Genomic DNA, 13,833 nt, shown 5'->3' on the forward strand with positions numbered 1-13,833 from the left:
TCTTTGGGGAAATAAGCTGCCATTAAAATTAATGAGTCTGTAATGACATGAGAAATCCTTGTGTTTATTCATTCACAGTAATGTTGGAATCCCTATCGTACACTACAGATGTCGTAAGGGTGTTCAGGCTATAATGATGAATTATATAGCATAAAGCATACATGTTCTATAGCACAGAGTGGGCTCGAGAATGAGACTGCTGGCATTTGAATCTTTGCTCTACTGAAAAGACAGACGACCTTGAGCAATTTCCCTAAATACTGTGTGCCTCAAGTGATCTCCATCATAAACCAGGGATAATGATGGCACCTTCTTCATAGGATCATTGTGAGGATGGGAGAAGCTCCCATGTATAGAGATTATAACACCACCAGGCAAGTAGTCAGAGCTCAATAAATCTCAGCTATGTTACAATATGAACGGCCCGTCCTTCCAGTCTTGGTTTAGTAAGAGATACGGACACAAACAGGAGAATGATGGTATAATGCTAAGTGCAATTAAGGGCTTCCCTTCAGGCTATTTCACTGGGAATGGAAGAGATCAGGAGGGCCTCCCATTCATAGAGTGTGTCACTGCTACTTGAGTCAGACTGGTAAAAACAGGAATGGAGAATCTACTTTCTCCTGCATTCTGGTCTGCCTGACACCACTGAGCACTTCCGAAGTTTATTTCTTCTCCAAAGCTTCCTAGATTCTGGGAGGCACAGAGACAAAGGATGGAAGACAGAGGAAACAATACTAAGTGTGCAGGCAGACTTGCCAGCCTCCCCAATCAGAGGAAGGAGTGAAGACTAATGCTTGGCTTTTCACAGGCTGGGATGCATGGGGTCTCTTCATAGCCTTGCCATTTTAAGAACAGCCTTCATTTCTGTGGCAGCCCCAGGATGTTCTCTCACTGGGATCAGCTAGCAATCTCCGAAGCTAGGAATCCTCTCCCCTCACCCCCAAAATGTCTCAATAGTTATCCCTTCCTTTGAAGTTGGAAGAGAGAATAAAATTACTTTCATCTGCCTGGAAAATAGGCAGCATAGAGAAGAATCCTATTTGGAGCCAGAGTGAGGAATCAGGCAGCTCAGATCTTCAGAAAGAGAGCCCACGGTCTGCCTTAACTCTATGTGGAAATGAGCCGACACATAAAGAGACATCCACCTGTATCAGATTGGCAGCAAATGATACCAAACCCCGATTCAAAATGGCTTGAACAGGGAGGAAATTAATCATCTCACATGTTAGGAAGGGGAGGCTCGAGCTGTGCATCTCAATGACTCATTGGGATCTGCTCTCCCCTCATGTTGCCTTGATCCTAAGGCAAGAGGCAAGATGCCTACAGCGGTTCTAGACAGCAACGCACCAAAGCAGCAAAGGGTCATTAATTTTTTTGTGTCTTTTTCTTAGTAATGAGCAAACCTTCCCTAGACAGCTCCACAAGAGACTTTCCTTCACCTCATTGCCCAGACTTGGATCACACACTCTTTTCTACACTTGTCTCTGGGGGGTGGAATGGTACCATGACCAGAATGGGCTATTCACGTCAGAGAATGGATGTTTCTGGATCTACATGACCAAGGAACCACCTAATGGGCTTCTGGTAAGGACCAAAGAAGGAAATGAACATGAATATATTTCAAAGAAGTTAATGTGCTGTATGGTTATTCTCACAGAAAGAATTCTGATAAGCAAGAGCATCAAACATTCAGAAATGCGTTCTGCCTGATACTCCACACATACAAAGAAGCATAATTAATGACCTGATGGAGAAGATGCTAACCTACCTAGTATAAATACCCAATAACCGCTCTATTCAGGGCCTAAGACATTTTTAATGAACACTGCTGAGATAACAGTCCAACAGGGCCCATTTGAATTTCTGCCCCAAGTGGGCACTTGCAGGGGTGTAAATACAGAAGGAAGAATTGAGAGGAGTGTCCAGGGCAAAGCTGGGGGCATCAGGCAGGAAGACTCACTCGCCAGTAAACCTGAATTGGATTAAACCTGGACTGAAATGAGAGTAAAGGAATTTTTTAAAGTGTGGAGGAGGTGGGGTTCTCTAAACTCTCAAGGATAAAGAGAACAGAAGAAACAATTATTGCAACAAACCGTGGATGCTAGAAAGTGGTCCACCCAGTGGTAACCGACTTAGCAGATGAGAGAAAGCTGAAACCTAGCACGGCAGTGCCGGAAGCCTGGAAGCAGGCTGGATTCATGCCACAGAGCTCCAGACAGCCTCTGGAATTGGGGGCACCAGGGACAGAGCGGGCCGGGGGGGCCTTGAAAGCAGGAGGGCTGGCTGAGAGTCTGTGCCTGAAGCTGTCAGACCCCAGCATCACCTCTCTTACTCCTAGCTCCCAAGGGACTGCCTATATTCTGCAACCTGTTTGCTCTGCTGAATCAGTAACTCTGGACTTGGAGACACCACGTGTAGCAGAGTGAAGGGGTGGCATGTTAAAAATAGGGAGATAAGAGAAAGTCTCCATACCAAATGTAGACTCCTGGTCTCCTTCCTACATCCAGCTCATGGAATGGGGGATCTGGCCACGGAGACTAATTCTCAGTGTCAGGGATTTCTCTTCACTGGGTCAGGGTCCTCTGAGAGGCAAGACCTTCCACCAACAGGTGGCAGTCCTCCAAGAAAACGGCTCAGGATAATCCTACAGCAGAGGTGCTCAGGGCCCACTGCAAATTTGAATCACCTGGGGAGCTTTGACTACTCACCATTCCCTGGGCCCTAGCAAGATCCAAGGTCATTTGGTTACTCAGCAAATATGTAGGGAAAGTTCACTGTGTGCCAGGCACTGTTCTAGGTTCTGAAACATGGTTCTATGTGTCCTCCTTGATAAGGAAGAACTGTTTCTGGGTATATGCCCACCCAGGCACCTTCCAGTTAGCTTTTCAGTGATCAGTCAGGGATCATCGGACATTTGAGGGAAGCCTTTAACATGCAAGAGATTTAGAAACAAAACAAAAAAACTAAGAGGAAATCAGAGTAAAAGAAACAGTGCAGGGAGGAGAGGAACGCTTCAAAGAAGCTGTCGCTGAGATCTGCAGACACTTGGAAAGCTTTTCATCCGTGAAACGAGAACAGGAGGTTATAAAAAGAAAATTTCGGAGACTTTTAAAGAGCTCTTGGAAATTAGAAACTTGATGGCAGACATAAAAATTCAATATATGGGTTGGAAGATAAAATGAGGAAATTTCCCAGGAAGTAGAATTTTTTTAAAAGGAGATAGGACATATAAGAAAACAAGAAAATCAGTCAATTCCTGAGAGCCCCCTTCCAATTTAATAGGTGTTCCAGAAGAGGGCAGAAATTATTTGAAAATTCCAGAAAACTGTTCAAAACTGAAGGACAGGGTTTCCAGATTGCAAAGGTCCACTGCAAGCCGAGTAAAATGGATGCAAAAGACTCGCAACAAGGTATATTACAATGAAATTTCATTACAGAGAGAAAGGACATTACAAAGGACAAAGGGAAAAATCCAGAAAACTTTCAGAGGGAGGAAATAATTGCATCCAAAGCATCAGGAATTAGAATGACATCAGACATCTCAACAGTAATACTAAACCCTGAAGAGCAGTACTTTCCAAATTCTGAGGGGAAAGGATTTCCAACCTACAGCTCATACCCCATCGAGCCATCAATGAAACTTGGAAGATCTCAAAAACTTACCTCCCATATACTCTCTCTCTGGAACTTCTAGAAGACGTGTTTTACCAGAAAGCAGGAACAAAGAAAGAGGAAGATGAGGATCTGGAAAACAGGGGATGCCACCTGAGACAGAGGCAAAATGAGTCCCTGGAATGACGATAAAAGGAGATTCCAGGATGACGGCTGTGCAGCAGGTCTCAAGAGCAGCAAGTCCAGAGAGGAGAAGGTGGCCAGAGGGCTCAGTAGGGGGGATGAACCAAGTGGAACAGCATGCACCTGCTATTTAGAAACACATACAAAGGTTGAAAGCGGTTGTCTCTGGGGCAGAGGAGTCGAAGTTGGTGAGGAGGGGAGCAAGCAACCGCTGTTTCTAGTTATAAGCCTTGTACGGATATTTGACTTTTAAAATTGCGTATATGTATAGTTTTGACAAGGAGGGAAGGAAGGGAAGCTCAGGCTATGAATCAGATTCCAGAATGAGAACCCAAGCAAAGATCAGGAAAGGCTCCCATCCCGGAGAACCCACTTCTAGAAGGCAGCAAAGGTACGTGGGAAACCTCCGGGAGACAGAAGGTTGATGAAAGCGGGGCTGAGCATCTGGCAGAGCGGATGAGAAGAGAACTCAATGTCCTAGGAAACAGGCCCGGAATGGGGTCACTATTTCTCTTCAAGGAAACAATTCCTAAGTGTGATCTGTCTGGAGTGACAAAGATCAGTATGAACAGAGGATTAAAGGGAGCTGGACATGCCAAGCGAGGTGTCGGGCAACTTACAGAAGTGAGAAGGCAAGCAGAAAGGCAGTTTCTGGAAACTTTGCTGCTCTTGACGCTACCCTCCTTTCACCCTAGATTAGGGAGAAGTTGACTATATCTCCCCAGACAATTATGCACAGCCTCGAGGGCTCACAGAGCTCAAGGCTGACAGAGCATGAGCAAGCCTGAACTCCCGAGTCCACATCCGTTTCCCCAGTCACTTTCCCTGGCACATCCTATTTCCGTTTCTTCTGTGTGTGGCCCACTCTTGAGAACTCTTTTCTTTCCCTTAGAACCTGACAGAGACCTCCTTCCCCAAAGCCCACCCTACCTGTGAGTCCCCATGGCTGCACCCTAGGGACAATGGGTTTGACTAGAGCTCCTGAAGGCAATTAACTGTGGGTGGGCCCTGTTAACTTTATTAACATCTCAGCAAAGGAAGTAAAGCCTCCCTGCATCTCCAGGTTAGCGAGTACATAACAGCCAGAATTAACATTTGGGGGAAGGAAAATGTCCTTGTACTTAACTTTTCAATTCATTTGCAAAGTGAATTTAGAGTTCCAAAACAGTATAGTAGTGTAGAGTCAGAAAGTACTACATTTTATGTGTATTTAAAGATGCTTCTAGGGGCTGGCCCCGTGGCTGAGTGGTTAAGTTCGCGCGCTCCGCTGCAGGCGGCCCAGTGTTTCGTTGTTCGAGTCCTGGGCGCGGACATGGCACTGCTCGTCAGGCCACGCTGAGGCAGCGTCCCACATGCCACAACTAGAAGGACCCACAACGAAGAATATACAACTATGTACTGGGGGGCTTTGGGGAGAAAAAGGAAAAAAATAAAATCTTTAAAGATACCTCTATATTATTTAGAGGGTTATTGCCATTCACCTTACATAGCAAACTCAGCCCGACCTAGTTTTATGAAAAACATTTACTGTTTACGTTCGTAGAATCTTTTTCTCCCGGAAATGGTTCCCAGGACGACAGATGTAGTTGTCTCCTCTTTATCCTCATCTCATGAGACAAAGTTGACTTAATTTCACTCCCAGTATTCATAAACTGCCTAGTAAAGAGTAGCAACATGATGGAAAATGTCATTCTCTTTCCAAACATCCTTCAACTTTAAAATATTTGATTTGTGGATACTAGAATCAAAACACTTTGTGAATCAGTGGTGGAAGAGTTAGCCAAGCAGGCTGTTTAGTAGTCTGGGGCAAAGATCTGTCCCCAGAGGAGATCATGACCTCGTGAGGGATCACAAACAGTTCCTGCCGGTAGAAGACGCTGCTTTGCTCTAGCCCTGCTAGCCAAATGGGACGCACCGGGATAGGGCAGTGTAACAGGCGCCCGGGTTGCTGGAAACCGACCCCCACCCCGCTTCTTGTGCTTCAACAGCACCTCTCCTCCAAGGTGTCTGAAAGAATGGTGGCTTTGGAGTCCCTCCCGACTCATCCCTTGCGCCCCCTCTCCCGGCCCATCACACACACGCAGGGCGCCTCCTTCCATCTCGTTTGACAAACCGGTTCCAAGTCGGTTACTCCTCCCAAGGAACACAACCTTCTCTAGCAACGCAAATCAAAAACAAGACACCCCAAGTCAAAAACAAGACACTCAAGTGATCTGCGAGATGAGTACAGCGGGCCGTTAGCTGGCTGCTGCGCTTCTCTGAGACTGTGGCTACATTGCCACATTTATGGATTCAGCCTCAATCTGCACCCCAACCCGGATCGGATGGGGAAGCCTGAGGTTTTTGTTTGTTAAGCAGATTCCTACCTCCAGTTTTGAAGTCACCTTCGGAGGATCCCCTCGCCGATGCCGGGAGCAGCTGGCTTCGGGTAATCCTCCCCGGCTGGGCTCAGCACGCCCCGGGGCGCGAGCCTAATCACCTGCTGGCCGCGGGCTGGCCGCGGGAGGGGCTGGTCAGGGCGGGCTCCCCGCCTGGGACGCCGCCCCCCTGCGCGCCTCTTGACTGTCCTTCTGGAACATGGTTCCTCTCCGTCCGCTACATGTCTGTGGGAGGACCCCCTCCTCCCTCCTGCAGCCCCGGTTGGGGAGGTTATGAAAAGACCGTAATGGAATCCCAGCTCGGCTCGTCACTCCCCTGCTCACTTGTCAAAACTCCACAGCATTCCAGACCCCCTTCCCCTGTCACTCCCCTCGCAGGGAAGAGGAAACCGCCCCCGGAAGGGTTTCAGGGAGTTTGGGGTTGCTGATGCAGACACCTTTGTTTACATCAAGCGCGCAGGAGCTTCCAGCGGTAACTGGGAGCAGGTTTGAGGGAGAAAACGCCCTACCCAGCTACCCTCGCCCGGTCAAAAGTTCTCCCTGGGGCCGCCGCAAGAAGCTCCACCTCTCGGCATCAATTCATTTCATAACCAATCCGTTTCATAATCAGCAGCGGCATGGGTTCTTGCTGGGGGTGGGGTAGGGTGGGGTGGGGGAGCCCCAAACTAGAATCACAACCATCACACAGGGCAGGATGTCGGGAAACTTTCCAGAAATCTCCAATCAGATTCTTTCTGCTGGAGTAACCAAATTTACCACAGCTGAATTACAATCGCCAGTGACGGCACAACTGAAGCATTTCCTTTATACCTTCTGCTCCCGCGCCCCTCTGGTCTTCTGCAGGGTTCAGGCAACAAGTCATCCTCGGGAGAGGCATGAATGGGCTCGGGCTGGGCAGCCATCTCCAGCTGCAACCTGATGAGGAAGCCCCACCCACGAGGCTGAATTGTTTATATCACACCCACTGAGGGCTTCCTGTCTTAAATTAATGGGAATACAAATAAGACAGGAAAAGAGTGTTTGCTTTCTTAAAGCAGGGGGGGGGGGGGCGCTGGCACAGCGAGGGGGAGTCACCCCATATTTCACTACATGAAGAGGTTGTTTTTCAAAACTTCAATTGTGTTTTATTCCATTTTTTTCCACTTTTAACACTTGTTGTAAAGTAAAAGCATTGCTGTGCCAAACCTCAAACCATTAAGGAACTTCGGCTCAAAACACATTTTCACCTGGCTTGGAAAGAGGGCCAGGTTGGAGCTCCCAGGGGGAGCTAGAGGTATGGAGACCTCCTGTGGTTGAATGCCACAAACTGAAGCCCTGTGCTTCCTGGGACTTGCAGACAGGCACACACACTCACCCCATTCCAGAATCTCGCCCCAGTCCCAGTCCCCACCCCTATGTCTCTAAGCTATAGTTCTCTTCCTGGGCGTCCAGCAGCCCCTTAAAGTAAATTAGCTTTTCAATGGTCAGTTCTGGTGGAATTCAAAGCAATTAATTATAAAGGAGGAGGCAAAAGACGGCTTCAGCTGCCAGTACCATTAGTGCCCCTGGAATGGGTAATTAGAGCCTAGGAGGGCCCAACCCGTGTCAAGGCCAGGCTGGCAATCTACCCACTCTCAGAGGCAGCCCACAGAGCACATGGTAAATAATCATCATCATCGCCAGTCCTGGAATTGCCCCCAGTTGCTTCATTCAGGTTGGCACAACAGCAAACCTGGAGACGGGCAGGAATGTCAGGCGGTGGAATTCCTCCTTTGAAAGTCCTGGAAGGAAATGAAACCCCAGGATGAAGGGTATCTCAAGGAGGTGTGGGTATTGCAGAGTTTAGGAGAACACCACATGCGCCCAGTGAGAATGAGCTTTGTAAGCCCATCCTCCAAAGACTGCAATTCCTGGGTCAAAGCAAGTTAGGCTGATGATTTTAGGAGGAGCCAGTGTATCGGAACTCTCTATTAGCAAGCGTCTGCCTTACAGATATTAGAAGGTTCTCAGTGAATATTAGTTCCTCCCCGCTTCCCTTCTTCCCTCTCTCCTGCCCTGGGGTGGTAGAGTTAGCATACTTTGAAGCGGCATCTCGGTATCTGATAAGTTTTATGGAAATTAGGTTCAAATTGAATAATTTTCTAATAATAATTTCAGAAATGCTCCTTTTCTTTCTTCTCATTGCTTTCTCCGCTGACAGTTTCTTAACGCTTTACTTCTAACTTTCTCCACTCTTTCAGTGTGGTATATAATTTACGATGTGCAAATCAATGCTGTTTAAAGTAAATCCACGATTTTAAGCATAATGCAAATAAATATTCCCTTTTCCTCCACCAACTTTTTTGCCTAAGCTCAGTTTAGGGTGTATATGTGCTGGGAATTAAAGTGTGACCACATCTGTATAATATCTTAATTTCAGGAAAGCTTTTGAAGGCATATGACTTTCTCATCAACAGGCCAGAAAGATATGATCTGGTTGGTCTTTCCCTCACTGGGGTTCACTGCTGACTGGAAAAGACATCAGTGGCTCAGTAAACAAAGGGGGGCTTAAATCATGGCCTCCAGTTTTACATGGGATCTGGTTTAAATAATATTTGAAATTGCTAGATGCACGCCTAGAGTCTACAAATAATAGTAGAGTGGGAGCTGCTGATACGTTAAGAGAATCCAAAGTGGCTTCAACACATGAAGGAAATGGTTCATTAAAAACAGTTTAGAGTTCAGCATGACGGCTGATTACAAAAGTAGTATCCTGAAGGGGGGATGATCCAAATGACAGGCACTAATAGGGCTTCAAATCTAGATTTGGGAAAAACTGACAAAGATGTGAGGATCACAGGAGACTATGCATTTAATACGAATCTGCGTGATGTCCTGATAAGAAATAGGCAACACAATACTGGGGTGAATGCACACTGGAGGGAGTCTGACATGAAAGGGAAATGCCTGTCCCCACTTCTCCCGCCCCCATAATAAAGAATTTGGCAGCAGACAGACTCTTATTAGGGTGGGATGTCCAGTCTGAGGCCCCTTATTTTAAGGGAGATGTGGAGACACTGGAAAAGTTCCAAAGGAGAACCAAAATGATTAAAGAGACAGAAAATAGAACCTATGAGGGAAGGTTAAAGGATTTGGAGTTGTTTAGTCTACAGTGAAAAAGTGCCTAAAGGCAAAATTAACAGTCTTCTCCCATTTGAAGGGTTATTATAAAGAGGATACCGACCAGCTGTTCTTCATCTCTACAGAAGACAAAAGAGGTAAGAGACTCAAAGGCAACGTTAATATTTGGGTCAGACATAAAGAAGACTTGCTTGATGCTAATGGTAACTGACTTGACATTGACATGACTGTGCGATCTTCACTTATCAGACTCCATCCTAAGTGATAGTCTTGCACGTTTAGGCAGAAGCCAGGCTAGAGAACTCCTTTCATTCGTTCCCTTCTAGGGCTACAGTGTTTCTCACCATGCCGCTGAATGTGGGAACAATGATCCTGAGTGTCGATGTTCCCTAATTCACAAAGAAGTTGCCACAAGAATGTAATGCTTCCCGCAAACATATGCGTACATCTCATTGGACCTTTGTTTAGTGAGATAGGTATCTCTAAGAATATTTCTAACTTCAGACATTGAATAGATGCTAAGTATATTTTATAGATTCACTCCTCTATATTCTTTCTCGGTACAGACAGCACTGCTTTTTGTTTAGTAGGCACACAAATATTAGTTGATGATGACAATGATAATAGCTATGAATTACTAAGTTCTTACTGTAATTATGTTGGGCATGTGCTAAGTACTTTATGTAGATCATCTGTCTCATTTATTTTTTGCAGTAGCCCTGTGAAGTGGGAATAATTATTAGCCTTATTCTAACACAAGGAAACTGAGTCACAAGGAGGTTAAGTAACATAGCTAGTAAATGTTGGAGTCCCAGTTCAAACCCATTTAGTCTGACTCAAAAGAGTGTGCATAACCAGTACACCACACTGCCTCCCATCATTAAGTATTTGTGGCTCTTGGGAGGGAGGAAACCTTGCAAAAAGAAGCATTTATGCCTGTTGGCCCAAACTGATTAAAAACCAAGCCTTCCAAAGATTTATATAGCCTGGGGAACGCAATCATTTTTTCCCAGCAAAGCAGAGGAAAGACTGACTTTGCCTTCTGATCAGAAGTGTGTGTTGCCAGCTCCCACAAAGATAGCAACAAAGCAGAAGAATCCAATCAAGGCTCATGTCTATTTTAGTAATTAGAAACACTTTGCTATTCATCTATAATCTAACCTTGTGGAGAGTAGGTCTTCCAGGATCGTTGAATGAGTACAGACAAATGCATTATGACTGTGATGCTTTAAGACAAGTTGTGTTCAACTGAGTTTTTCCAGCAGGTTGTGGTCAAGGCTCTGGTGGGTCATTTCTATGGGATTCTTATCAGATGTCCCCCAAGAGTCTTAAAATCCAACTGTTTCCTTTAATGCAGCATACATGAGAAAGCACATGGATGGGTCACATATTTTCCCAATGTCAACTACTTTTAGATCAAGGAAAGATTTTTAATGGGGTTTATTGAGTGCTGTTGTATATCAACAATGCATGATTCGTAAGTGAAGCAGACATCAAAATGACTTTTAGAAAGGCAAAAGAACCCCACACCAACAAAAAATGAAAAGCCTTGATCCAAATTACTCCAAAGGACAGATATTTTCCCATTAGGACAATTTATCCTGAGTCTATAAACAGAGAGGGGCATAATTATCCAAGTGTTTGCTAACAGATCTAAACCTTCTGTAGCTATAAAAAGCTGGAGAGAGGAAGAAAGAGGAAATTCCCAGGAGAAGATCCCCAACCACATCCAGGGCCATCAAATTTCCATAAATACAAAGCCCAGCAGTGGCATCGAGTGAAGCATGAGAAGAAACCTCAGGATTTTAATACAAGCCACATAAATAACTTTGAATTGTCTTAAAACTAAACAATGACAATTCTATCCAATAAACTTTCAGGCGACATATGGGCAGAGTGATGACTTATTGGCGTTCCAGATGTGGTTAACAGAAACATGATGCCCAGAATAAAAAAGGTATTCAGTAAATGTTGATTGAATGGATGGATGAGTGAATGAATATCTAAACACATGCCCAGGCTGCCTCTTTCCCCTCTGAAGCTCTGTTGGAAAGACGTCTTTGATGCTTCAAACCCAAAGCCCCCTCGGAGGTGTTAAGCCATTTGACACTGGTACCCAGGGAACAGTTCATGGAACCAGGGCCTGGTTTCCAACCACTCTGTGATCTTGTCATGAACACAGCGAGGGGAATTGCAGTACCCGTGGAACATCTTTGCAGACCTTGATTCAAAAGCTCCCATTATTTACAGTATAGATTCTAAACTATTTGAAGTCCAACAGAATCAAGTACTAAATAGCCAGCATCTTTGAGCACTTACTGGACGTAGGGTCCTCTTCTAAGCCCTTTATGTATTACCTCATTGCATCTGTATTACAATCTTAATATGTACTATTATTATCAACCCATTTTACAGGCAAGGAAACTGTGCTAGAAGATTACCTAATTAGCAGCGCGTGGTCACACAACTATAAGCAGAGGAGCTGGAACTCAGATTCCATCTGGAACCAGCTCTTGCTCTTGACTGCTACCCAATGCTACCTGTTCAAATCTTCCCTCCTGCCACTCACTACCCCAGTCAGAGCGTTTACCCACAAATATGCAAAGAACATTCTAATCTCTGCAGGATGTGTTTCCTGACCTCCCTGGCCCACTGTTTTCTCTCTCTTCTGAGTGCTCACATCAGTTATGCTCTGAAAACAACTGTAAGTTACCTGACACACTTCACATCTCTCCAGCTAGATCATAAGTTCCTTTGGAGTTAGGATTATGTGTTGTATGGCAGTCTAGGGATGCAGTGGAATAAGAAAGCCCTAGATTTAAAGTCCAAATCCCATAATTATTACCCATGGGACTCTGGGTAAGTCACTTAACATTTCCTACCCTCAAATTCAAACCATATTCCTTAAGGGCTTACTGGGGAGGGGAGATCAAATGAGAAAATGTGTATGAAGTATCTAGGCTGATGCCTGATACTGTAAGCCAGTAATTCTCAACCACTGCCTAATTTGCCCTCTAAGGGACATTTGTCAACGTCTGGAAACATATGTATTTTGTGTGTGTGTGAGGAAGATTGGCCCTGAGCTAACATCTGTTGCCAATCTTCCTCTTTTTGCTTGAGGAAGATTGTCGCTGAGCTGACATCTGTGCCAATCTTCCTTTATTTTATGTGGGAAGCCACCACAGTGTGTCTTGACGAGTGGTGCTAGTTCCAAACCTGGAATCCGTGCCTGCGAACCCTGGGCCACTGAAGTGGAGTGTGCAAATTTAACCACTATGCCACTGGGCCAGCCTCTGGAAATATTTTTGATAGTCACAACTTTGGGGAGGGATGGCCTCCCCAAAGTTAGTGGGTAGAGGCCAGTGATGCTGCTAAATATCCTACAAAACACAGGACAGGCCTCCGCAACAAAGGATTATCCAGGCCACAATGCTGACAGCAATAGTGCTGATGTTAAGAAACCCTACTGTAAGCTATGAGAAATTTATTAAAAATATAAGTTCCCATTCTCTTCCCTTTCCTTATTTTTTACAGCACTGTGCTTATAGTAGCTATTCAGTAAATCTGTGTTGAGTAAACCTATGCATAAATGGAGTAACAGAATGTGTGAGTCTTAAGATATTTTGCTAATAAACACTTGACTTGAAAATATGGTCTAGTCGTGGCAGGGGTTTGGGCAGGAGTTAATTAACCTAGAACTAGAACCTTCAAGTACCCATGCCCAGTGAAAGGAATTCTGAAATAAACCCACTCTAACGCCAGGAAACTGAGCCCAATGAAAGTGATGGCAAAGTTGGTCCTAGGAAAGCTGAAGAACTTAGATAAAGGCCGACTCCTCATTGGTGGTTTCCCAAATGACTTGCTAGTACTCTGCAAATGCTCCCGCATCTGAATCTAAAGCCCAGTCCAAAGAATGATACAGTAAGAGTCAGAAGAACTTTGAAGAATTTGTTCAGTCCCTCATCCCTCGTCCACCACCCACCCCTGAAACAACCACACATAACCTGGAGCCCAATCATGAACTCTCATCAAGACTGGGGATTGAAAAACATGGCGGAAGCACAAAGAACATGCAGTCATTACTTGAAGCTTCACAGGTTCAGTAAGATCGGTTGCAAGAACTGGAAATCTGGGGCCGGCCCGGTGGTGCAGTGGTTAAGTGTGCACGTTCCACTTTGGTGGCCCGGGGTTCGCCGGTTTGGATCCCGGGTGTGGACATGGCACCGCTTGGCACACCACGCCATGGTAGGCATCCCACATATAAAGTAGAGGAAGGTGGGCATGGATGTTAGCTCAGGGCCAGTCTTCCTCAGCAAAAAGAGGAAAATTGGCAGCAGTTAGCTCAGGGGTAATCTTCCTCAAAAACAAAAACAAAAACAAAAACTGGAAATCCAAGAATAAAAGCCTACATTCCTGGATATAGATAAATCACATTAACACAAACCAGAAAACCAAGAGAGAGAGAGAAGATAATTCCTTCCATCTCCCATTCTTCAGACTTGGCGGCAATGTCTTCTTCTATTTCTGTCTTTCACAGTCAGAATATATGAATGATCTT

The 13,833-nt window shown here is 45.3% G+C and overlaps 1 protein-coding gene across 9 annotated transcripts in view; it reads right to left on the reverse strand.

Moving 5' to 3' along the window:
* PDZD2 (PDZ domain containing 2) overlaps positions 1 to 13,833 on the reverse strand; it is a 345,154-nt gene that overhangs the window by 174,450 nt on the left and 156,871 nt on the right. The window contains exon 1 of one of the 9 annotated variants that reach the window (XM_070519815.1): positions 6,987 to 7,093. The exons of 6 other annotated variants lie outside the window; for them this stretch is intronic. In XM_070519815.1, the coding sequence (XP_070375916.1) occupies positions 6,987 to 7,078 (92 nt within the window). In that variant the 5' untranslated portion in view covers positions 7,079 to 7,093. Of the gene's footprint in view, positions 1 to 6,164; positions 6,729 to 6,986; positions 7,094 to 13,833 lie in introns of those variants that run through there. 2 more of the 9 variants (XM_070519821.1, XM_070519818.1) reach the window with 2 other exon arrangements.

This window comes from Equus asinus, chromosome 10 (genome assembly GCF_041296235.1).
Source record: "Equus asinus isolate D_3611 breed Donkey chromosome 10, EquAss-T2T_v2, whole genome shotgun sequence".
Taxonomy (NCBI): Eukaryota; Metazoa; Chordata; class Mammalia; order Perissodactyla; family Equidae; genus Equus; species Equus asinus.